This window comes from Phacochoerus africanus, chromosome 1, assembly GCF_016906955.1.
Source record: "Phacochoerus africanus isolate WHEZ1 chromosome 1, ROS_Pafr_v1, whole genome shotgun sequence".
Classification (NCBI taxonomy): domain Eukaryota; kingdom Metazoa; phylum Chordata; class Mammalia; order Artiodactyla; family Suidae; genus Phacochoerus; species Phacochoerus africanus.
The window spans coordinates 77,188,659-77,214,837 of NC_062544.1; the positions used below are offsets into that span (position 1 = coordinate 77,188,659).

The 26,179-nt window shown below is 40.3% G+C and overlaps 1 protein-coding gene across 1 annotated transcript in view; it reads left to right on the forward strand.

The window, feature by feature from the left end:
* DNAH5 (dynein axonemal heavy chain 5) overlaps window positions 1-26,179 on the forward strand; it is a 255,165-nt gene that overhangs the window by 220,884 nt on the left and 8,102 nt on the right. Inside the window, 10 exon segments of the mRNA XM_047799614.1 lie at window positions 1,438-1,559; window positions 3,947-4,096; window positions 10,342-10,587; window positions 14,760-14,979; window positions 16,913-17,118; window positions 17,961-18,164; window positions 19,971-20,186; window positions 21,721-21,933; window positions 24,604-24,756; window positions 25,452-25,683. Of these exon segments, the coding sequence (XP_047655570.1) occupies window positions 1,438-1,559; window positions 3,947-4,096; window positions 10,342-10,587; window positions 14,760-14,979; window positions 16,913-17,118; window positions 17,961-18,164; window positions 19,971-20,186; window positions 21,721-21,933; window positions 24,604-24,756; window positions 25,452-25,683 (1,962 nt within the window).

The following is a 26,179-nucleotide window of genomic DNA, read 5'->3' on the forward strand; positions in this document are numbered from 1 at the left end:
GAGCTAATATTTTCACTGAAATGGCTTCACTTGCCTTTTCTTCCACTTACTTTGGAAGTATTCTAAGATGCATTTGGCAAAAGACAGCAATTTAGTGGGGGTCCATGGTACTTGAATAAAGTAGAAATTGGCTCAGTAAATATCTTGAGTATTACTATTTGTTTATGACCCGCTCTGTTCAAAAAAGCATTGTAGCCCAAATGGATTGGCTATATTCTTTTAAGAATTATGCTTAGAGCATATTTTCCTTGAAACATTTTAATGGGTGTTATTTATTAAACAGTATATTTTATCCTATAGAAGCCTTGCTAACTCTTGCTTTGACTTAAAATATGATTGTTCACACACTTGGTTTTTCTGGGATGGACAACAATAACATTTTTAAGGTGTCATTTATTTTATGGTGCTGTGAGAGTTATGTGAGCTTAGATAAATCATCAGCAAAAAGTAGGAGTCTATATCAAATGGAAACGTTTGTTGTGGTTAGATTGACCAAAAATAAGTGACTAGCACAGGGCCCTTGGGGTGTGCTCAAAATGGGTGGAAATAATAGATTTATTTATAGAGAAGAGCGCTTCAAACATGGGTAATACAACTAACATTTTTAGATAAATTCTCTCCTTCAAATGAACTTCTCAACATTTGGCAGTTCTTAATGCTGACATTGACCCTCACCTTTGTCCTTGATCTTGTTTTGAGTGCTTTACACATATATTTGCTGTCATTCTGTCATTATCACAGCACCCAGGCCTCATTATTCCCATTGTATATATTTGGAAACAGAGACCCAGACAGATGAGCTGGCTTGTCTCAGACCTTGGCCACATGGAGTTAAGCACTTGCCTGGATCCAAACCTATGTTATTGATCCTTAAAAGTGTTTTTCTAAAATCATCTATTCCTTTATTAAATTTAAAGTTTAGGAGTTCCCATTGTGGCTCAGTGGTTAATGAACCCAACTAGTATAAATGAGGATGTGGGTTTGATCCCTGGCCTTGCTCAGTAGGTTAAGGATCTGGCATTGCTGTGAGTTGTGGTGTAGGCCGCAGACATGGCTTGGATCTGGTGTTCCTGTGGCTGTGGCGTAGGCTGGCAGCTGCAGCTCCGATTCGACCCCTAGCCTGGGAACCTTCCTATGCCATGGGTGTGGCCCAAAAAAGCAAAAAAAAAAAGTATTAAGACTTTAGGAGTTCCTGCAGCCCTAAAAAAAGGACAGAAGACAAAAATATATGTGTGTGTGTGTGTGTGTGTGTGTGTGTGTGTATATATATATGAAAAATAAAAAAGTTTGTCACTATGGTTTGTATTTCTGAGTTTAAGAAATGTCAAGGTAGTCAAAGAATTGAAATTAAGATAGTTTCAGCTAAAGTATTTATAAAGAGATTGCTTCATAGTAAAGAAAGAAAAATTTAATAACTTTCTGTGTTTAACTTGAAAGGTGGCGCCTCTTTGGACTTGAAAGCCTGTCCTCCTAAACCATCTAAATGGATCCTGGACATGACCTGGCTGAATTTGGTGGAACTTAGCAAACTTAGACAGTTTTCTGATGTCCTTGATCAGGTGATTTGTTTTTTGAATAAGCTTTATGGTCATCTCACAGTAAGCAGCTTCCTGATTTATCTCTGTTTACACTATTTGGGGAAGAGAGTCTTCTTACTATTGTCACTCTGAAAATGATAGGACCAGTGATTGACCTTCTCCAGCTTACTCATTCTCTGATACAGCAGGCTGGTTCTGCAGGAAGAAATTAGTTGCCCAGGAAGTTTAACTAATGCTGTCCTAGGTCATATATCAGTATAACCAATTGGACACGCATAAATGGGAAAACAGATTCAATTAGATTAAATGATTAGATATGCTTAAAAGGTTTTGCCTTTTTTTCTAGAGGTTAAACGAAAAGAAATATGAAAGCTCACCTCCAGATGCTAAGTATCCTTTCTTGCCTCTTGTTCCTCTTTCTTTTCTCGTTACACTGTCCTAGCTAGGCATCTGTGTATGATGCTAATACAAACAAACACCTGGCCTTTTATCTTTATGGAAGTTATTGTCCCTTCATAATCAGCTAATTCCTGGTGAATTGTGTCTATGTCAGTATCATGGAAGTTGGGTATAGAAAGTTGAATTGGGACAAGCCAGGAAACAGGCCCTTGAAAATCTGATGACCAGAGAGAAGTCACATGGACGGCAAAGCTGTTTTCTTTAGCTGCAAGTTGAAGAATTTTTTTGACCATAAAATGTCCTAATGCTGGTTAATTTTTTTTTAATTGGAGTGTAGTTAACTTACAACATTGTATTAATTTCTGTTGTACTGCAAAGTGATTCAGTTATGTGTATATATTCTTTTTTCATATTCTTTTCCATTATGGTTTATTACAAGATACTGAGTACAGCTCCCTGTACTATACAGTAGGTTCTTGTTGTATATCTTTTTTATATGTAATGGTTTGTATCTACTAATCCCAAACTCCTAATTTACCCTTCCTCCACCTCCTTTCTCCTTTGGTAACCGTAAGTTTGTTTTCTCTGTGAGATTGTTTCTCATTTGTATCATATTTTAAATTCCACATATAAATGATATGGTACCATTTGTCCCATCTTTGGGTCTTGACTTTGCAAGTTTAAGGTAACCAGAAGCTGAAGTTCTGCTGTATTTTTTATGGTTTGGCTTACACCTAGTGATTGCCATGTAATTAGGATTACAAACCATTCTCTTGGGTTAAATAACTTTCCTTTGAGGGATTTTAGTTCACTCTAACTTATTCCCCTGGGATGACTCCTAGTGACCTTTCCTGGATTATTGTCTGTCATAGCTGTCTTCTGGAGATTATATTTTATACCTGAAATCCCTCTGCATTATGTAGTCTTTCATGACTGAAAGAGACCGTTTTTTTATTCTTACATGCTATTTTCTAAATATGAACCCAAATATTTTTTTTCTTTGATTAGACCTCCAAGAAATACACTTGGGGCTTTAATCAAAGGGAATATTCCAGAGAGCATAAAATTATGTTTATCTGCAGATGTTGTTTATTCTATGATTTTGAGACGCTTGCCCGTATAATGCTTATCTCTCTTTGCTTTTTTAAGCTTCAAAGGATAACGAACTATGTTTTTTACCTCTAACAATTGCCTAAGGGAAGCAAGTGTGATTTTTTCATTTGATGGTGGCATTAAGTGGTACATTTCAAATTACTCTAGATTAATAGAGTATTGACCAAAAAACTTCAATAATAAACATTTATTAGGAGTTCCCATTGTGGTACAGAGAAAACAAATACAACCATTATTAATGAAGATACAGGTTCAATCCCTGGCTTCGCTCAGTGGGTCGGGGATCTGACGTTGCTGTGATGTAGAAGTCGCAGATATGGCTCAGATCCCCCATTGCTGTGGCTGTGTTGTAGGCTGGCAGCTGCAGCTCTGATTCAACCCCTAACCTGGGAACTTCCATGTGCCGTGGGTGTGGCCCTAAAAAGAAAAAAAAAAAAAAGTACTAAGTGTCTTCTTTTGTTCCAAGAATGGTCCTGGGAAATGAAGACACATGAGTGGGTAAGACTTGGTTCCTGATCATAGGGGATCTCATGGAGCAAAACATATTTCCTTAAAATAATGAAAATGAATTTCCCTTGGACTCTTTATTCTTTACAGATTTGTTATCACAAAGGCATAGAAGATATTGAACAACTCAGGACTCTCCCTCCTTTAAAAGGGAGCTGTAGGCTGGGGTTCGTACAGACTGACTTTAGAGCAAATCCTATTTGATTTTAGACTCTCAAACTTTTTTGGCACTAAGATATAAAATTTAAGAAAAAAATAGTCTAGGGATATCATTCACACGTGTCTGGAATGGTCAGAAAGAGGAGAAATAGATATTATATTAGAAATAGTACTCTTACTGAAATATTTTTCTGTGGTGTGACACATTTCTTATCCCCTGGTATTTTCAGATATCAAGAAATGAGAAAATGTGGAAAATTTGGTTTGATAAGGAAAACCCTGAGGAGGAGCCCCTTCCAAACGCTTATGATAAATCTCTCGACTGCTTTAGACGTCTTCTCCTCATTAGATCCTGGTGTCCTGACAGAACCATTGCCCAGGTAAAAAGCACATATTTTAAAAATAGGAGAATATTTTCCTTTTCTTTTTAGGGCCACACCTGCCGCATATGAAAGTTTCCAGGCAAGGGGCCAAATCGGAGCTGAAGCTGCAGGCCTACACCATAGTCATGGCAAGGCCACATCCAAGCCACGTCTGCAAACTACACCACAGCTCACAGCAGTGCTGGATCCTTAACCCCCTGAGTGAGGCCAGGTTTCAAACCCAAATCCTCATGGATGCTATGTCTGTTGGGTTCTTAACAGGATGAGCCACAATGGGAACAGGATGAGCCACAATGGGTTCTTAACAGGATGAGCCACAAAGGGTAATATTTTCTTTCTTTTTTCTTTTTTTTTTCTTTTCCCACTGTACAGCAAGGGGATCAAGTTATCCTTACATGTATACATTACAATTTCATTTTTTTCCCCACCCTTTGTTCTGTTGCAACATGAGTATCTAGACAAAGTTCTCAATGCTACTCAGCAGGATCTCCTTGTAAATCTATTCTAAGTTGTGTCTGATAAGCCCAAGCTCCCGATCCCTCCCACTCCCTCCCCCTCCCATCAGGCAGCCACAAGTCTTTTCTCCAAGTCCATGATTTTCTTTTCTGAGGAGATGTTCATTTGTGCTGGATATTAGATACCAGTTATAAGTGGTATCGTATGGTATTTGTCTTTGTCTTTCTGGCTCATTTCACTCAGTATGAGATTCTCTAGTTCCATCCATGTCGCTGCAAATGGCCTTGTGTCATTCTTTTTCATGGCTGTGTATATATACCACATCTTCTGAATCCAATCATCTGTCGATGGACATTTGGGTTGTTTCCATGTCCTGGCTATTGTGAATAGTGCTGCAATGAATATGTGGGTGCATGTGTCTCTTTTAAGTAGAGGTTTGTCTGGATATATGCCCAAGAGTGGGATTGCGGGGTCATATAGAAATTCTATGTGTAGATTTCTAAGGTATCTCCAAACTGTTCTCCATAGTGGCTGTACCAGTTTACATTCCCACCAACAGTGCAGGAGGGTTCCCTTTTCTCCACAGCCCCTCCAGCACTTGTTATTTGTGGATTTATTAATGATGGCCATTCTGACTGGTGTGAGGTGATATCTCATGGTAGTTTTGATTTGCATTTCTCTTATAATCAGCGATGTTGAGCATTTTTTCATGTGTTTGTTGGCCATCTGTATGTCTTCTTTGGAGAAATGTCTATTCAGTTCTTTTGCCCATTTTTCCATTGATTGATTGGTTTTTTTGCTGTTGGGTTGTATAAGTTGCTTATATATTCTAGAGATGAAGCCCTTGTCGGTTGCATCATTTGAAACTATTTCCTCCCACTCTGAAAGTTGTCTTTTTGTTTTCTTTTTGGTTTCCTTTGCTGTGCAAAAGCTTTTCAGTTTGATGAGGTCCCATGGGTTTATTTTTGCTCTAATTTCGATTGCTTTGGGAGACTGACCTGAGAAAATATTCATGATGTTGATGTCAGAGAGTGTTTTGCCTATGTTTTCTTCTAGGCGTTTGATGGTGTCTTGTCTTATATTTAAGTCTTTCAGCCATTTGGAGTTTATTTTTGTGCATGGTGTGAGGGTGTGTTCTAGTTTCATTGCTTTGCATGCGGCTGTCCAGGTTTCCCAGCAATGCTTGCTGAATAGACTTTCTTTTTCCCATTTGATGTTCTTGCCTCCCTTGTCAAAGATTAATTGACCATAGGTGTCAGGGTTCGAAGGGTAATATTTTAAAGGAGAATTTCCTTCTAAATTCATGGCTCAGTGGAAACGAATCTGACTAGCATCCATGAAGACGCAGGTTTGATCCCTGGCCTCGATCAGTGGGTTGAGGATCTGGCATTGTGGTGAGCTGTGGTATAGGTCACAGTTGCGGCTTGGATCCTTTGTTGCTGTGGCTATGGTGTAGGTCGCAGAAGCGGCTCAGATCCCGCGTTGCTGTGGCTCTGGTGTAGGCCGGTGGCTACAGCTCTGATCGGACCCCTAGCCTGGGAACCTCCATATGCCACTGGTGTGGCCCTAAAAAGACAAAAAAATAAATAAAGAATATTTAAAATGTTAATCTCAATGATAATTGTCAAGTAGGTGTCTATGTAATTTTCTATCAATACAATTATGAAAAATGGAAAAATAAAGAACCTATATGGACTAAGGTATACTTTGGGGCTCAGTGAGTTAGTAATTTTCTTTGATCTATGTGGTATATTGAGAGTAAATAAAGAAACCAAGTTTTTAACATGGGTATATAGGTCTACATAAAGGTGATGTTTTGTTCTTTCATATCGTTTCTATATTAACTAAAAAATGAAATGGTTGCTCCATTTTGCTAGTAGGAAAATAATGTTCCTTGAATGGAAAGAGTGTGCAGGTACCAGGGAGGGGAGAGACCAGAGGGAAGCATAGTGTTTCCAAACCTGTAGTCCTTTCCCCAGAACATGTCACAAACCTCGATGCAAGAGAATAGGTTGGGGAGTTCCCATTGTGGCGCGGTGGAAACGAATCTGACTAGTATCCATGAGGATGCAGGTTCGATCCCTGGCCTTGCTCAGCGGGTTAAGGATCTGGCATTGCCGTGAGCTGTGGTATAGGTCACAGATGCGGCTTGGATCCTTTGTTGCTGTGGCTATGGTGTAGGCTGGTGGCTGTAATTCCAATACCACCACAAGCCTGGGAGCCTCCATATGCCACGGGTGCAGCACTAAAAAAGAGCAAAAAAAAAAAAAGCAAGTAGGTTGGCCTGAAATTTTTTGAGTAGTGCATATGGTTGAAACAGAAGTCCTGTCTCCAAAAGAACCATCTTTTCAAAGACTTTTAATCTGCTTCCCTGCCATTGTGGAAGTTTACTCACCAAACAGACTGGTGGTATCTCAACCTCACAGCTAAAAGTTAAACTCTAATATTCACAGACATTGATTTTTTACAGACTTCTTTAAATAAGCCATAAAGTAGCAATAGGCTGGAGTTTCTAATAGAATGTAGGACGTTTTTTCCCTTCACTCTCCAGAGGGAGTGTTAAAAACATATGGAGTACCCACCCTCAAGACCACCTTGGTGCTGTGAAATCATGAAAACCGCTACATTCTGTGATTTATGGAGAAAAGAAAAATGGGTTTTTCCACCCAGGGCACTGAGATCACCCTTCCTTTGGTTTTTCTTCTCCACTTCATTGCTTTTATCCTGCCCAAATGAATTGTCAAATAGTTACCTTATTTAAGGGAAGTGTGGAAGGTTCAAGCAGACTTTTCTTTCTCTCCTTTTTATTTTTTTCATATAACACTTCCTTGGGTTCAATGCTGAAATTTAAGTCTCTCCTCCTCCTTTGTAACTTTGCCATCCCCTGGCCTCTGTCATCCTTGACTGACAATGGCCATATCCTCCTATAATTCATTCCTGCCTACTCTAGTCCATTTTGTATATTCTAGAAGAAAGGCAGTATCATTATGGTATTCCTTTAATGGTTTCCCATGCCTTATTTTATTTTATTTTATTTTATTTTTGGTCTTTTACACCTGTGGCATATGGAAGTTCCTGGGCTGGCATCAAATTGGAGCTGCAGCTGAGGCCTATGCCACAGCCATAGCAATGCTGGATCTGAGCCACATCTGCCACCTACACTGCAACTTGCAGCCATGACGGATCCTTAAACCCACTGAGCAAGGCCAGGTATTAAACCTGCATCCTCACAGACACTATTTTGGGTTCTTAACTTGCTGAGCCATGACAGGAACTCCTTCTCATGCCCTTATGATAGCAACCAAATCTTAAGCAAGATCTAGAAGGCCCCTTGAAAAAATATTCTCTTCTCTGAAGTTCTTATTCTCACACTAGATTCTTTTTGTGATTTTCAACCAGACTCCTTTTAGGGAAACAGATTAGAAGGTCTAGAGTGTAGACACATTCAATCCCTGTTCTCCATAAGCAGCATTAGGCTTGTTCTGAGCATTTCTGGTGGTGTGTCTGCCCCAGTCAGGGGACATTTAAAAGCCTGGCTGCAAGAACAATGCACTCCAAGGGTGTCTTATGCTACTGCCTGTTTGTGTACAACTGGTGAGCTAAGAATGATGGTATAGTTTTAAGTGCTTGGGGGAAAAAAAACACAAAGAATAATATTTTGTGATATGAAAATTAGATGACATTTGAATTCACGTCTATAAGGTTTTATTGGAACATAACCATACACATTTATTTATGGACTGTCTGTGGCTGCTTTTGTGCCATAGTGGTATGTAGAGTTGTTGCAGTAGCACCTGTGTGGCCACCAAAGCCTAATATATTTCCCACCTGGTCCCTGATGTATGTAACAGTGGGTTATTTCATAGTTTGGTTGGTAGTGTTTGTGTGGAGTCAATGCTGAGTTCTATGGCAAGATTGGCCATTCTGAGCTCCTTGTCCTTGCTGTGCCTGAGTACAAAGCACCTGGGTCTTGACAGAGATGCTGTAGTGATGGCAGATACTGGTGCTGAGAAACAGCTGTGACTTGTGGAACGCCTGAGTGTCCATCTTTGAAGTCCTTTTGAGTCACAAAGCATACTGCTTCAGTGGCTGAATGTGTATACAGAGTAGATTTTTGGAGAAGCCAAAGAACATGTCAGACAAACTTTTAAAAAAAATTTAAAAGTTGATATTATATTATAGTTGATATGATGTTTTTTTCAAATTCTGCTATACAGCAAAGTGATCCAGTTATATATGTGTATATCTTTTTTTCTCATATTATCTTCCATCATGGATATGATTCCCTGTGCTATACAGCAGGATCTCATTGCTTATCCACTCCAAATGCAATAGTTTGCATCTATGAACCGCAAACTCCCAGTCCATCCCACTCCCTCCCCTTCCCCCTGGCAAACACAAGTCTGTTCTCCACGCCTGTGATCTGTCTCTGTTTTGCAGATAGAGTGCCTATCAGAAGGATGGAAGAATGTGTAGGCATTTATGTTTTGGTTAGAGAATTCAATATAGGGTCTGGCCAACCTGAAAAAAAATATTGACAGCTAGACAAATAAGTGTCATCTGGTGCTCCAGATGCAATTGGACTAAAGTCTACCTTCTCAGAACTTCTGCCAAGCACTAGTAAAGGAGAGGGAGGGTCATATGTTCATGAGTCAGGGGCCCAGGCACTGGTTGGTCAATTCATTGCCACGGACAGAGTCCTGCCAGTCAGGGCCCTGGCTGCCACTTCTTGGACCATTGGGAAGCCAGGTGTGGTGCTTTCCCCAAAAGTCATTAAGGATCTGCTAAGGGAGAAAAACCTGGGCACTGTGCCAAATTGGTATGCCTCTAAATCTGCCACTAATATTGTGGCCTGGGTGTTATGGATTAAATCTTTAAAAATATATAAAATAAATCAATAAGTATGCAGTAACTTTTATTCAATAAGTAGTCATTCATCAGTAATTATCTATTTGTTAATACCCATTAAATCCCAGGCATGATGGAGAACAAACTTGTGGTTGTCAAGGTGTAGTGGGGAGGGAATGGGATGGACTGAGAGTTTGGGGTTAGTAGATGCAAACTATTATATTTAGAATGGATGGGCAATGGGGTCCTACTGCACAGCACAGGGAACTGTATCTAATCTCCTGGGATAGACCATGATGGAAAATAATATAAAAAAGAATGCATCTATATGTATGACTGAGTCACTTTGCTGTGCAGTAGAAATTGGCACAACATCATAAATCAACTACGTTTTAATTATAAAATTTTTTTAAAAATACCTTTTTGGGAGTTTCCTGGTGGCTCAGTGGATTGATTGAGGATCTGGTGTTGTCACTGCTGTGGCATGGATTTGATCCCTGGAACATCCAAAATAAAATAAAATAAAATAAAATAAAATAAAATACTGTTTTAAAATAAAAAAATAAAATACTGCTTACTTGTTTATTTGAATGCATATACTTTTCCTTTAAAGAATCCTCACTATTAGGGTTGCCTAACATTTAAAATTTTTTGTATAGCATGAAGCAACTAGGGCACTGAAACAAGTCCCAAACAAGGAGTCAGCCAACCTGGGTTCTGATCTTTTAAATGTGTGATTGTGTTTTCAGTGAATTAAGTCAGCTTCCCTATCTATGGTATGGGGATTCAAAGACAAAGAAATAAGAAGAAAAAAGCCTCTGTCACATTTTCCTGGCAAGGTTTCTGTGGGCATCATTGGGACAACCTGCAGAATGAATTTGGGAAACCACATTGAATTACACACATGGTTCTGGTGACCCATGTACTGTTTTTGGCAGGCCCGCAAGTACATCATGGATGCCATGGGTGAAAACTATGCAGAAGGAGTTATCCTGGACTTGGAAAAGACATGGGAGGAGTCTGATCCACGGACACCACTCATCTGTCTCCTGTCTATGGGCTCAGACCCTACAGATGCCATCATTGCCCTGGGGAAGAGATTAAAAATAGAAACCCGCTACGTGTCCATGGGGCAGGGCCAGGAGGTCCACGCCCGCAAGCTCTTGCAGCAGACCATGGCAAATGTGAGGCTAGATGTCTACTTTTGTGTTCTATTGTTGATGTTACAGGCTATAGGATAGCAGTGCAGAAAAGAACATTTAAATCATTGAGTTTAAATTTATGTGGTATACATATATATATATATATATATATATATATATATATATATATATATATTTTATGGCTGTACATGTGGCATGTGGAAGTTCCTGGGCTAGGGGTCAAATTGGAGCTGCAGCTGCCAGCCTGTGCCACAGCGACAGCAACACTGTGTACCAGCTGTGTCTGTGACCTGTGCCTCAGTTTACGGCAACGCTGGATCCTTAATCCACTGAGCAAGGCCAGGGATCCAACCCGCATCCCTGCAGAGACAATGTCAGGTCTTTAACCCACTGAGCTACTTCAGGAACTCCTATATCATATTCTCTATCCTAAACAGAGAAAGAGCATGATATCAGTTAGAAAATTGTCGTGGAAAAATGAATACAATTTAAAACTTTTTCTCCTGAGCTTTAACATATGGAAAACTTGACCAATCAAAATATCTTATTTCCCAACCAGTGTGCATAACACTAAACCCCACTCCAGATCCCCAACCCTGTGTGGGGTCCACAGCTCCCTCTCTCGGCCACATGCTCCAGCCCCTCCATCTCTGCTCTTGGACCCCACAACACTCCAGAATCCACAACACCATGTGTCTCTTGGATCCAAAAAGCATAGTCTGTGCCCTGGAGTCCCCTGGACTTGGCCCAGATCCCAGAGGCTAGGTGTCTGCCATTACCCTGGGCTGGTACCAGAGGTTTTAGGAAGCCTGACTGACCTGTTGCCTTCCAAGTGGGCTTCTGGAGCCCTTTGAAGCCTGCAAATTCTACAGTGTACAGAGCAGGCAATGGGGCTGGAAGCCATATGGTGACCCTGCTAATGGGCCAGTCAAGTCCAGAGCTGAAGCACTTTTAAGGACTTTAGTTAATTGAATGCAGAAGTCCTGTTTCATCTCTAGAACTCAAGCTCCAGGACAGGACACTTGTGTCTTTACTCTGGTCCAGCCTTCTCTGCAGTGTCTGGCTCTGCCCAGAGGATCCTTCCACCCCTGCTCCCCTCTTCCTCCTCACTCTGGCCAAGCAATGGTGGCAGAACCACTTGGCTTCTCATTCCTGCTGGAGAACATATGGTCTTGGTCCAGATGCTTTCCTGGTCTTTTTAAAACAGACCCTGCCCCTCCTTCCCTGAGTCTGAGCTCTGCCTTCATATCTCAAAGCTCTTTTGTGTCCTCCAGGGAATCTGTTTGCTGAGAGCAGAACTGGCTGAGTCCTTCCAACTCCCAAACACCAGGCTCACCGTGAAAGCACTAGAGTCTAGCTGCTGACTCTAGAACTTTCCCACTGTGCTGCATCCTGATCCCTACCCCCTGGGCTAGAGCTGAGCCAGCTGGCTCTAGAACCTTCAGATTCACCTCGAAGATCTTTCACTCTCAAGCTGGGCCCTGCCCCCAGCTTTGGTGAAAAGGAGGGTTCCCTCAGGTGCGTGCTGTCTTGTGCACTTACTGTGCCCTGGGGAGGGGGAGCGCAGAAAGCATGTGATTTAAATATGTATGGAGGAGTTCCCATTGTGGCTCAGCAGAAACGAATCCGACTAGGAACCGTGAGGTTGCGGGTTTGATCCCTGGTCTCACTCAGTGGCTTAAGGATCCGGCGTTGCCGTGAGCTATGGGGTAGGTTGCAGATGCGGCTCAGATCTGGCATTGCTGTGGCTGTGGTGTAGGCCAGCGGCTACAGCTCTGATTCGACCCCTAGCCTGGGAATATGCCACAGCTGTGGCCCTAAAAAGCAAAATAAACAAATAAATAAATATGTTTAGAGATGAAAAAATACATCTCTATTTAAGAGTCACAGTCTGGTCCTACATGAAGGCTTGGTGGACCTACACCCTGACCTCTTTTTTCTCTTGCTCTCCTTCTCCCTCTCCCTTCTTCCTCTCAACTTCCCCCATTCCTCCTTCTGCATAGTACTGTACTTATAACAAAAACACTAACATTTGCAAAACCCTTATTTAACTTGAATTTAAATAAATAATGGCGTAACTAAAAATTACAGTTTCAGGTGACTAAATTAGAATTTAAACAGAATATTTTTAGCTTTAAACTTATCCATGTTTTCTGTTTAGTAGTTTAACTTCACATATCATTTAAACATATCTTTAGGGAGTTCCTGTTGTGGCTCAGCAGTAACGAACCCATCTAGTGTCCCTGAGAACGTGAGTTCGATTCTTGGCCTCACTCAGTGGGTTAGGGATCTGGTGTTTCTGTGAACTGTGGTGTAGGCTGGCAGCTGTAGTTCCAATTCATCCCTAGCCTGGGAACTTCCATGTGCCATGAGTGAGACCCTAAAAAGACCAAAAAAAAAAAAAAATCATTATCACCTTACTTATGACTTGTCCAAGACAGTGGTTTTTATGACAGAATGAACCAATATGCAAGCATAGCAAAGCAGATGATCTGTTCACTTAGAAGAACACAAAACATTTACTGCAGAAAGGGTAATGCCAAAGAAACACCTTGGCTAAGGGATTTCTTTCTGTGGGTGAAGACTGAAGCATCAGAATTCTCACCTAAGAATTTAGGACTCCCCTGTATGGTGGGTGAAAGAGAGCATCTTAAACCTTTTTTGGTATTACATTTAATATTTAATTCCTCTTTTTTTTTTAAATTTTGAACAGTGCCAATTAAATTTTCATAGGACAAAAAAACATTTATTCAGCAGTGCTATATACTTTTGCAGAGAATGTAAGAGAGAATATGTGACATTCCAAAATAATCAGTTTTTTAGTGTAACTCAACTAAGATTTTAGATCTGGTGCTTTGTTTCTTGGAAAGGAAAATATCTCTGGCTACACTAGTCAAATTTAAATAATCCAATGTCATGGAGTCAAGAAAACAACTCAAAATTATGGTCTGGGTATTGTAGATATTTTAGCAAAAATATTCTATAGCTTAGTTATTGAATAAATTATTATTGCATGACCTAAATTTTTGCCCATGTTGCTTTATACAAAGGAATCTTCTTGTGCTCATAGAACAATTTATGCAAAAGATATGACTTACTCTTTTCTAAAGCTCTTGTTCTTGGTGTGGTTAGATTCCCCAGAAAACGTTCTGTATTCTAGAGGGGTATGCCCTGTTGGCTGTATTCTGGAAACTCAGTGGGAGAAGGGAGGTCACAGGTCTCCAAATTCAATAGATAAACTTTTTTCCACCTATTTTCAGTGAGGTTCTTGTACGCTTAACAGACTTTTGTCCTCCACTGTAAACCCTGTCTGTTTTGCCTTCTAAAGAAAATCAATTTGCAGTTTCCTGGTGGCCCAGTGAGTTAAAGATCTGATACCGTCACTGCGGTTGCTCAGGTCGCTGCTGTGGTGTGAGTTGGATCCCTGGCCTGGCAACTTCAATCAACTTTCCATCTTTTATTGGGGAAATATGTTGGGAGTGTGGACGTTCAGTCCGGTACTAGTACACCATCTCCCCCTCTTCCAGAGGGACCTTTGTCCCCTATTCTTGAGTGTGTGGGAAGTTATACGGTGTAAATCAGATTATGTCTCAGCTCTCTCTGAATGCCAGGTTAGAGTTCAGCTTTCTTGAGTCTGTTTCGAAGGTTATTGGTATTGCTTAAGCCCTCACTGTCTTTGTCCTTCAGCGTTCTTGCCTTTAAAAAAGTCCCTTCCTTGTAGTTTGTTTGCTTATTTATTTATTTTTATAGCTGCACCCATGGGTGGTGGAAGTTCTTGGGCTAGAGATTGAATCTTAGCTTCAGCTTCCTCTTGAGCTGCTGCAGTCAGATTCTTAACCCACTGCGCCATCACGGAAACTCCCATTTCCTTGTAGTTTTGATGGAATCTGGGGAGGGAACTGAGTGAAACAGATGTTTTCAGTCAACCATCATTCCTTGAATGTGTTATCTTTTCTGTTTCACTTTAGTAGTTTTCATGACTCCTACCATATACTGTGGGACACATACACAGAACAAGAAAAAAAAGTAACTTATCTCAGATAAACATGATTGTATCCTTTGATTTGACCTAGATTATTTTAAAGTGGTTAGTGTGCTTTACTATTAAATTTTAATTTCTAAAGAATATACTAATTTATATCTTTGGATGAAACACAAAATAGCCTAATTTCCATTTATTGTTGTTGACTTAGGGAGGATGGGCACTTCTGCAGAACTGCCATCTGGGACTGGATTTCATGGATGAACTCATGGACATAATTGTGGAAACAGAGCTTGTGCACGATGCTTTCCGCCTGTGGATGACCACCGAGGTTCATAAACACTTTCCCATTACCCTCCTTCAGATGTCCATTAAATTTGCCAATGAGCCCCCACAGGGCCTCCGGGCAGGACTGAAAAGAACATATGGTGGTGAGTCAAGGAACATTTCCAAGTTTATAGGCGTTCGTGTGTTTAAATTGTTTTCTTCAAGGAATTATGAAAAAGGGAGTTCCTGTTGTGGCTTAGCAGATAAGAACCCAATATTGTGTCTGTGAGGATGCAGGTTCGATCCCTGGCTTCACTCAGTGGATTAAACTCCGGTATTGCAGTATTGCCGCAAGCTGTGGGGTAGGTCATAGATGTGGCTCAGGTCCAGTGTTGCTATAGCTGTGGCATAGGCCTGCAGCCGCAGCTCTGGTTTGACCCCTTGCCTGGGAACTTCCATGTACAGCCAAAAAAAAATAAAAATAAAAAGAAATTATGTAAAAACAATTGTAATAAAAAAAATTGAAAGAATAAAATTCCTGCTAAAGCAAAAAAAAGAAAGAAAGAAATTGTATAGCAGGTATTAGCTAGGATTAGTTGTAGCAAGTGGTCTTATTAGCTACCATGATGGTGAGGGACTGGGCTCCTCTGTTCTGCTCCAGGTAGAAAATCCTCTGTAAGCACTAGGGCATCTGAGCTCAGAATTCCCACCTTCAATTTTTCCTATTCTCCCAATATTGCTCTACTCTGACCTCGGCTCTTCTCTGCTAGATACCTGCCTTTTTATGTTAACATCTAAAACAGATAATGCTGTTGCTTATGGTCTTCAGGTGCAAGACCTAAAGGAAGATGTCAGCCTCTTTTAAGAGGACGGGCTGAAATGAAATTAGGTCCTCTGCCTCCATGTCCCAAAGCCGAGGGTCAGGATTTCAGAATGTGAGCTAGGTTAGAAATCAGACCATCCAAATCAACCAGACTAGACTAGAAATCAACCAGTCCAAAATGCCCCTCTTGTCACAACAGGAACTGAATTTACCATCTTTACCTTGGCTCCCTCTGTTACAGAGCTTCCCATCGGAGACTCATGCTCACAGAAAGAATGTGGAGCTCAGAGTTAGAAATCCTGATCCTGGTCCTACCTGAACAAATGCTTTTTCCCTTGGGTGCTAGTGGCTCAAACAGCCTGAATTTTCATTTTCTCAAGTGTAGAGTAGAGGCGATAAATCTATTGAGGATAATTAAGATAAATTTAAATTAAAATAGTGTATGTTATCATCATCATCAGTAAATCTGAAAAATCTCCAAAGAAATTTTTTTTGAATTTCTAACAAGGCTCAAATTTTTGCCAATCTACAAGGTAGTGTAGGGTGTAACATGGATATGGAAGGATGATGTCAATAAAAAGAGATTGCAAATGAATAAGTTTATAATTGTATATAATAAATACATATTTATATAATCATAATTATTATTTGGGGGCTATACTCAGGTTGCAGTGGGCTTCTATATACACTGTTTTGATTACTATTAAATTGTCAGTAGAGTACATAGAAGCCCATTGCAATCTGAATACATGTCTCTAATAATAATAATAATAATAATAATACCTTTATTATTATTATTAGTAGTAGTAGTGTTGTAGTAATAGTACTAGAATTTATTTTACTGTCGTTATTCTTCCATCTCTTTTATCCCCAAGTTATCTTGCTTTTTTGTGTGTGTATATGTGCAACTTCCAGGGCCAGGGATCAAACCTGTGCCACAAGAGTGACTAGAGTCACAGCAGTGACAATATGGGATCCTTAAGCCACTGTACCACTTGGGAACTCCCCACATTGTCTTATTAAGTTAGCAAGAACTTGATCCTGTATTAGCAAGCCCCCACTCCCCTCCAATCTCTTTGCATATTTTTCAGAGAGCAATAATACCCTCTGGTTACCCCAAAGTTAAATTATAACTGTCATATGAATATGATAAAAATAAACAAGATAAATGAGGTTTAATATCAGGAATTTGAAAAAATAACAACTCATAAAAGTAGTAGAAAATAAAGATGTTTGAGAGATGATACAGTTTTATACCCAACTGACCGCAACAGGTGTGAGCCAAGAACTGCTGGATGTGAGCTCCGTAGCGCAGTGGAAGCCCATGCTGTACGCCGTGGCTTTCCTCCACTCCACTGTCCAGGAGAGGCGCAAGTTCGGCCCCCTGGGCTGGAACATCCCCTATGAATTTAACCAAGCTGACTTTAATGCCACGGTGCAGTTCATCCAAAACCACTTAGATGACATGGATCTCAAAAAGGTATTGTGTGCACACTGCTTCCTGCTGCTGGTAACTGTGGATTTGGGTCCTTGAGCTCAGCCTTGGGGTAAATCCTCTAAGAGTAATGATTTCCTGTGCTTGAAAAGACCTCTTCTTTAAGTCATAGCAACTTGGGTCACACTAGACTCTTGATTTCAGGGGAAAAAGTGAACCAGTTTTGATTATCTTTTTATTTCTCAAAGTTATTTGACATTACATGTAAGACAACCTAGCAGGGTCTATTGGAGGGATGGGGGAATGAGTGAAGAAGCTTGTGGGTTTTTTTTTTTTTTGTGTGTGTGTGTGGTGGCTGACACCACAGCCACAGAAACTCAGGGTCTGAGCCACATCTGCGACCTACACTCTCAGCTCATGGCAACGCCGGATCCTTAACCTTCTGAGTAAGGCTAGGGATCGAACCTGTGTCCTCATGGATGCTAGTCAGATGCATTTCCACTGAGCCACAATGGAAACTCCAGAAGCTTGTTTTTAAATCCTAAAAAGTGAAAAGTTGAGAGTCTGTGCTTCCTTTTGAAGAGTGTGATTTTTAAAGAAAGGCCTCAATATTCTCAAAAAATAAACATTTTTTTCTATTGAAATTAAAGTATGGAACCCCATGGAGGCACCAAGGGAATCTGTTTCAAATCATGAACGTAGAGCTTTGAGTTACCCCTCCTGTTTGCCTATTTGGTTTTCTTTCTGCATGTTTCACATTGCCAGGGAATGCATGAACGAATGGGTAAATGACATTGGTGACAAGGAGCACATGGGTGTTACTTGACAGGGAAAATGGGGATGGAACAGTAGTCAGTTGTGCACAATCATTCTATCCATTTTCCCAGGGTGTCTCCTGGACCACTGTCCGCTACATGATAGGAGAGATTCAGTATGGAGGCAGGGTCACTGATGACTACGACAAGAGGCTGTTGAATACGCTTGCTAAGGTTTGGTTCAGTGAAAATATGTTTGGCCCAGATTTCACCTTTTACCAAGGATATAATATTCCAAAATGCAGCACGGTGGATAACTACCTTCAGTATATCCAGGTTTGTCACCTTCAGAATTTCATGCCTAGAGCCAATAGCTGCGGCCAGTTGGCTTTCTTGATATTTATTTATACTGTATGTACTTCTTTGCAAATAAATTTTAATGGTGATATACACTGAACGTGGAAGATTCCAAATACCACAGGTGTTTTCTTCATATGTTTCTATTCATCTAATGATTGAATGGTTTATGTTTGTTCTGAGTGTGTGTTTTGTGTGAATTCCTTCCTTTCCTTCCCTTTTAATGCCCCAGGGAGGAATATTCTTTGGGGAAATGATAGATGGGGAAAAATTAGAACTGGGGACCTACACAAATCCCCTGGAGTTCTATACCTGTGAGACTTCAACTACCTGAGGCTGCAATGGCGGCCTCTAGATTCAATCGCTTCTGTTTTTCAATCTACTTGCCTTATCCCATGGCACCTGTTCCTTTATCCTGGCCTAATGGGAAGCATATGAATATGTTCAGGAATGCACGCTGTATAAGAGCTTCCTCTAAGACTGGGTTTCTCAGCCTTGGCACCACTGACTTTTCAGGGCTGCATCCTTCTGTGCGGTGGGGGGCTGTCCTGTGTAAAATGATTAACAGCATTCCTGGCCTCTAACCACTAGGGGTCAGTAGTACTCCCTACCCAGCTGTGATGATCTAATCCATCTCCAGACTTGGTCAAATGTCTCTGGAGGGGAGGGGGGTAAATCACCTCCACTTGAGACGCGCTGCTGTAAGAAGAAATATGGTTTTGACAGGAAATTTAGAAAAAAAAATCTGATTTGTGGTTTAAGGCAACTACATTTTCTGCCTCCATACCTTGAGTTCATTAGATCTTTGTTTAGCGATCTCTTTTGCCTCTAAGATTTATCTCAGGGTGAACAAACTAAAGTACAACAGCCCCCAAGAGCTGAATTTATGAGTATATTTAGAGATTCTATGATATATAAAGGTAATGAGTTCATCATCTGTTACCACCGCTACACTTTTACTCATTCAAATCTGTGGATATATTTGTCTCAACTGTACTGTGTCTTTAAATCATTAGCACTGAATAGAAGAAGTGCTTGGGAAGGTATAAATTTAGGTCTGCCTGTCCCTATATTTCTTTATATATGTCTCCTATCACAGTGAATTTGAAGTAGTCCATAAGAAGAATTGTGTAAAAAGGAATAAAGTCAAGGCAAGGGAGGGAAAATATAAAAGTCCAAGATACAATTCACACATAGAAATCAATGTCAAATTGTAGGTAATTGTTTTTTTCAAGAAGCTGAAGGGGTACTTACTTGCTAGTTCTACTTCTCATTATCTCTTGCTGTCTGTTTTTCTCTCTAGCTTTGTTGCTCTTTCAATATTTCTCGTTTTTCCTAGTCTCTCTCTCCATGGGAGGGTACATTTCCAACCTCTGGTCTTATTTCGGCCATAATTGCTAAAACTGTCATTTTTACTAATTATTAGTTATACAACATATATTTAAATAATTGGTTTGAATTAGATGAGACCTTCAGAAAACAAGATACCAACCCATGGTTCCCTTTCTATCTTACAAAGACATTAGGAAACAAGAGAATGTCCCCTTGATTAAATTTGCTTGAGGTGCAGATGTTTAAGAACCATGAGCCTATTATGTGAAATTTTTTTTTCAAGGCAACTTTTGATGCTTTCCTGGAGAAGTTACAGAGATTGGAGCTTGTCACAAATAAGATGTAGTATGTAAATGCTTATCGTAATAAAAACGTGGTTATTTCCTAAGACAGTGTAATTTAACCAGTGCTTGCATCAGCAGGCTGTGCTTACCTGGGCTATTTGTTGTTCAGAGCTTGCCAACCTATGACAGCCCTGAGGTGTTTGGTCTGCACCCCAACGCCGACATCACCTACCAGAGCAAGCTGGCCAAGGACGTGCTGGACACCATCCTGGGCATCCAGCCCAAGGACAGCTCTGGTGGAGGGGATGAGACTCGGGAGGCGGTGGTGGCCCGGCTGGCTGATGACATGCTAGAAAAGCTGCCCCCAGACTATAGTCCATTTGAAGTGAGTTGATGACATCCTGATAAAACAGCAACTGTGTTTGTGTCTGGTTGGTGGGGGAGGGGGGTGGGGGTTCTTCACTTCCTGAAGAACCAGAAAAAGAAGTGTTTGAGTCTATATATGTGGTCATTTCAAAATAGAAATAATAATGAAACCTGAGGATAATGTTAATCTTCATAATTAAATTACAAGCGTGTACTGATGGGTTAGGATTGCTTTTTTAGACTATCCCCTTGAGGCACTTCACATTGTCATTTGTTCCAAGGAAATTGATGTATTCTTAGTGTAAAGCACTGCTTATTAAAAAAAAAAAAAACAACCCTATATTGTGTAATTTAAAATTCAGGCCTTCTTAATTTCAGGAAATCTATAGTTATTAACTCTGCAGCTTCCTCATCTCATGGATTTTTAAAATTGATTTGTCTTTTTAATATGCAAGGAACTTCTAGGCAAAAATTGATGGTCATGACAGTTAATTTTTAAATATGTTTTAGCAAATACTGTGAAAAAATTTACCCTGATCTCGTGTTTAAATCTTCAGTAAAAGCAAAAGTGAGTGGCTTCCTTTCTGTGTAGTCTTAAGAGATGACCCGGAGTAAGTGTGACTTTTGTCACAGGACCACTGTGTTTCTTTGTATATTTCCCTTTCCACCTGGTTTTCAGGAGGAAGTCTGCAGCATTTTGCTTCTTTAGTATCCTATTCTTCTCCATGAAGCCGGTCACTTTGGCTGCTAGGACCACAGACTGAACTTGAGGAACTCTCACCGAGGGAATCATTTCCTTTGGGAGAAACTCTGATCATGTGGCTAGCAGAAAATCAATACTGCTATCAGTTTTCATAAGCACCTTTCATTATAGCATCGGGAGAGCAGTTATTCATGTCTAACAGTGTTTGAAATATTTACAAAGTGATACAAATGCCTAAAATATAATCATAATTATATAAATAAACATAGTAAGTATGGAGTTTTATGTTTTCTTTTTTTTTCTTCTGAATTTGCTTAAGATAAAGCAACTCAGCCTGGCTTGATACCTGACTCACAGAAGACTCTGAATAAAAACTCATAAGATGGAAATGAATGAGTGGATGGATGCTTTTGATGGAAAAAACAGGAAGCTTTTAAAATGGAAATCTAGTGTTTTGAGGCAGTCAACATTATGGTTGTGTATGTGTACATATCTGCTTGTGTGGGTTCATGTGTGTGTTTGTAAGGCTTGGATTGCCAGTAGGTGAATATTTCCCACTAAGTGCAGTTGCTATTTGTTTGGAAGGCTGAGTGGTTGTGGATCTAGATTTTATATTCTTCTTTGAATTTATGGCTGCCTGTCTTCTCCCACATGGAATGAAAAATCAGCTGGTCATCCAACAGATGTTCCTTTTTAAATTTCTTCTTTGTTTTCTGGCAGTGAAAAAAGAAGTAACAGCTCACTATTTATGGAACTATAAAATTTGGGAACCTTTCTGAAGCCCTAGGGTACCAGTTACATAACATCAGTAGCTGGCTGGTTTTTCATGTGCTGAATGTCTCCTTGGCAGGTGAAGGAGAGGCTGCAGAAGATGGGGCCCTTCCAGCCAATGAACATTTTCCTCAGGCAAGAGATAGACAGAATGCAACGGTTACTCACCCTGGTCCGAAGCACCCTGACGGAGTTAAAACTTGCCATTGATGGCACCATCATCATGAGCGAAAATCTACGAGATGCGTTGAATTGCATGTTTGATGCCAGAATTCCTGCTCAGTGGAAAAAAGTACGTTTAAGTCGGCTCTTCTTCTGCCTAATCATTTTATTGCTGTGATTGGCAAGTGAAAAGCATGTAAGGATAATGTTACTTAAGACCATTCTTTTGCTTAGGGACTAATCCCCCTATAGCTCTGTATTTTCAGACTGTAGGTAGGGAAGGCAGTTATTTATCATCATCCACATCTCAGCTTCTCTGCTAGGCAATTTATATGCATTACTTCATTTAAATCTTGCAGTGGATTACCTTCATTTTATAGATGAAGACCTTGAGGTTTTGGGCAGGGGGAGTTGTTAAATATTTTTCCCAGATCACACATTTAAGAAGTCGCAGAATCAGAATTTAAACGCAAGCTCATGGACTTCAAAGCTTATGATGTTAGATTTATAGGCAGGAATGTTCCTTAACATACATGTATATCAAGAGTTGTACTGGGGAGTTCCCATCGTGGCTCAGCGGTTAACAATTCTGACTAACATCCGTGAGGAAGCAGGTTTGATCCCTGGCCTTGCTCAGTGCGTTAAGGATCAGGCGTTGCCGTGAGCTGTGGAGTAGGTTGCAGACGCGGCTCGGATCCTGCATTACTGTGGCTCTGCTGTAGGCCAGTGGCTACAGCTCTGATTCAACCCCTAGCCTGGGAACCTGCATATGCACGGTGCAGCCCTAAACAGCAAAAAAAAAAAAAAAAAAAAAAAAGTTGTACTGAAGAGAAACACTTTTCCTCACTTTGTCTGTAAACATGTGAGCGTGTATCTCTCAAGATAATAATTTAACAGTATGCTTACTGATCACATGTTGGTAATGGTGCGCTGAATGACAGATGTGGTTTTAAGAGAGAATTTTCTACTTGGAAAAGTAGAACAAGTACCCAAGTGTGTATATAGAGGAGTTTTCTGGCCATGGCACTGGAGATGCTGAAGGTCTCATGGAAGGACTTGAGAGGGATGGGGAGTGGGGTTATCCAGGGAGGGCAGCATATGGAGATGAGTTTGGGTCCCAGGGTGACTGGAACCTTTTGGAAGTAACTTAGGTAAATGAGACTGTGAGACAGGATAGAGTTAGAATTCAATATCTCAGAAGAGACTGGCTTTGTGCTGAGATTCTATCTCACCCAGGGCTTTGGCAGATTGCAAGTCAGTGGGTCTTAAAGGCAGTGTATAGTAACTGGGGAGTCATCCTCTACTTTTTTTTTTCTTTTTATGGCCACACCTGCAGCATATGGAAGTTCCCAGGCTGAGTAGATTTGGAGCTGCAGTTGAGGCCACAGCCATAGCCACAGCAATGCCGGATCTGAACCATATCTGTGACCTATGCTGCAGCTTGCAGCAATGCTGGATGCTTAACCAACTGAGCAAGACCAGGGATGGAACCCTCATCCTCATGGACACTATTTTGGTTCTTGACCCACTGAGCCACAACGGGAACTCCTCTATTGTCTTCTCCATCTTATTTGATGGTACCACTGTCCATCCCTCTAATCACATTGCTTAAAAACTCAGAATCAGCCTTGACAAGACCCCTTTCTCTCCTCACCTTCAAAAAATTCATTTTCTATCTTAATCGGCTCTTCTCATTGCCAGTGACGGAGAAAGAACATACTTGGTCCCTGGCCAAGGTTCATTCCCCACTAAACCAGCTCACCCAGTGTGGTCAGCACCTGAAGGCTCTGAAACAGGGATGCTTGCCAGGACATCCCTTCATTAATGGTTCTCCGTACTCTTAGATTAAAGCTCGTATAAACACATCTCTTTCAGTTAACACATCTACAAAGATGTGATAGAATGAGTTCCCTCATTTTTAAATTAAAATCTTTTTTTTTAAAATTCTTCTCAACTTATTATTAGTCTTTGAGAATCTTGGTGTCTCTTAAATTTCAGATATTTGAAATTTAAGTGGTTTATTCAAGTTCATGACTACATTTATTTACCCATAAAATAGTGCAGCTATAGTAAAATGTTATAAAATATGAATCAGGGATACCTGCCAGTGTGTCTGCTGATAACATTAATGACATATCCAGGCCAATTGTAATAATAGGAATTCCACATGTGAATTCTGGCAGAATGATACAGGCAATGAAGGCAGTTAATGTGTTGCTGGTAAAGAAACTTGTGTTTCCATTTCCAGCTCTTCATTGGAGGGAATAAAAGTGCATTCTAAAAGACAAAAACTTCAGAAAATGACTTGTTTGCCTCATTAAAAATGATAAGTGGAGAAAGCTTCTACAATTCATCGTTTGTAGAATCTATCTTAAACTGCTGATGAGCCCATGAGCACATTTATGTAAATAGAAATCCTGTTTTATAATTTATCTATTGAAAATGTAGCCTAAGGAAAAATAGTTAAAATTGTTAAGTTTAATTCAATTAACTGCTTTAATTGCTTTATGACAGACTTGGTCATGAGTATATTCTATTGACAGCAGATGTCTTGAACAGCAAGCCAAGCTGGATTGGTCTGGAATTGATGTGATTAGCTAATTTGATCATATTTCATATCATTAAGGAAGAAGAATAATTTGGAAACTGAAATGTCAGAACCCAAGGGAAATTTAAATCTTAGGGACTTCTAAATTCTAAAAGTGAAATTGATATTCCATCATTTCTTTCTGTGAATATAGCCAGTTACACAGCAGAGTTAAACCTGTATTAATTCACTCTTTTAATGTATGCATTTCAGGTTTCTTGGGTTTCAAGTACATTGGGTTTCTGGTTTACTGAACTTATAGAAAGAAACTGCCAGTTTACTTCTTGGGTTTTCAATGGCCGACCCCACTGCTTCTGGATGACAGGCTTTTTTAACCCCCAAGGATTTTTAACTGCCATGCGACAGGTAACAGATTTACACCTGTTGTGCTATTATAATTTTCTTCTACCAGCCTTTCTTCTTTCATTATAGTTTTAAAGAGTATAATAAGACAGAGAATGATTGTCTTTTTTTTTATACCAGCCGCTACTTTGTCTGCACATAAATCTAGCAGCTTGTTCTCAGGCTGCTAGCTTGGATTTCAAAATATTAGTTAGTTTTATATTTGACTTGATCTTGGATTTCTTTTAAAGTACAAGTGGTTAAATTAAGACATGAGGGAGTTCTTGTCATGGCTCAGCGGAAACAAATTGGACGAGTATCCATGAGGATGTGGGTTTGATACCTGGCCTCACATAGTGGGTCAGGGATCTGCCGTTGCCGTGAGCTGTGGTGTAGGTCGCAGACCAGACTGGCTCAGATCCTGAGTTGCTGTGACTGTGGTGTAGGCCAGCAGCTGTAGCTCTGATTTGACCCCTAACTTGGGAACTTCTGTATGACTTGAGTGAGGCCCTAAAAAGCAAAGCAAAACAAAGCAAAACAACAACAACAAAAATTAGGCCATGGGCATTGCTTATGAGAGAATCTTTTTTAACTCTTTGAAATGCTATCCTCCTTCCTTCAAATTTGGGGCTATACTGTCATCATAGCTATGCTCTTTATGTTAAGACAAATCTCTAGTTGCTAATTTCATGCTTTGCCTCTGCTCTTGCCCTGAGTAGGAGATAACTCGGGCCAACAAAGGCTGGGCTCTGGACAATATGGTACTTTGCAACGAAGTCACCAAGTGGATGAAGGATGACATTTCAGCACCTCCCACAGAGGGTGTCTACGTCTACGGCTTGTATCTTGAAGGTGCTGGCTGGGATAAGAGGAACATGAAGCTCATCGAATCCAAACCGAAAGTACTCTTTGAGTTAATGCCTGTCATAAGGATTTATGCAGAAAACAATAGTAAGTTGTCTTGTGCTTTCAGGGAAGGTTGGTATTATCAGGAAGGATGACATTATACAGGATCTTGGTATTTTTGTTATGAGATAAGGATTATATTATGTTATCAAGTGGTTCCACAGTCATACCTATGTTTAGTGAGTACTTACTGACAGCTAGGCTCTTTCTTGAGTGCTACTGGGAGGCAATAGTTCTAGATAGTTCTTGCCTATCTGATAAAGCAGATGAAATATAGATAGATACTTATGATGTGTTAGCTGATGAGGTACAAAATAAGTATAGAATAGTTAGTAAGTGAGAGAATGAGGTAACAGTGGGATGAAATGCTCAGGGGCTGGATCTCAGAGGCCATTGGGCCTGGATGGGCTTGGAAGGATGGATGCAACTTATATGATGAGGTAGGAAAAGTGGTGGAAAGAAGGCTTTCCAGGCAGCACTGCTACTGGAGGTGAGTGGCCCCACCAGCTTGGAGATTTAAGCCAGGTATAAGTTCAGATTG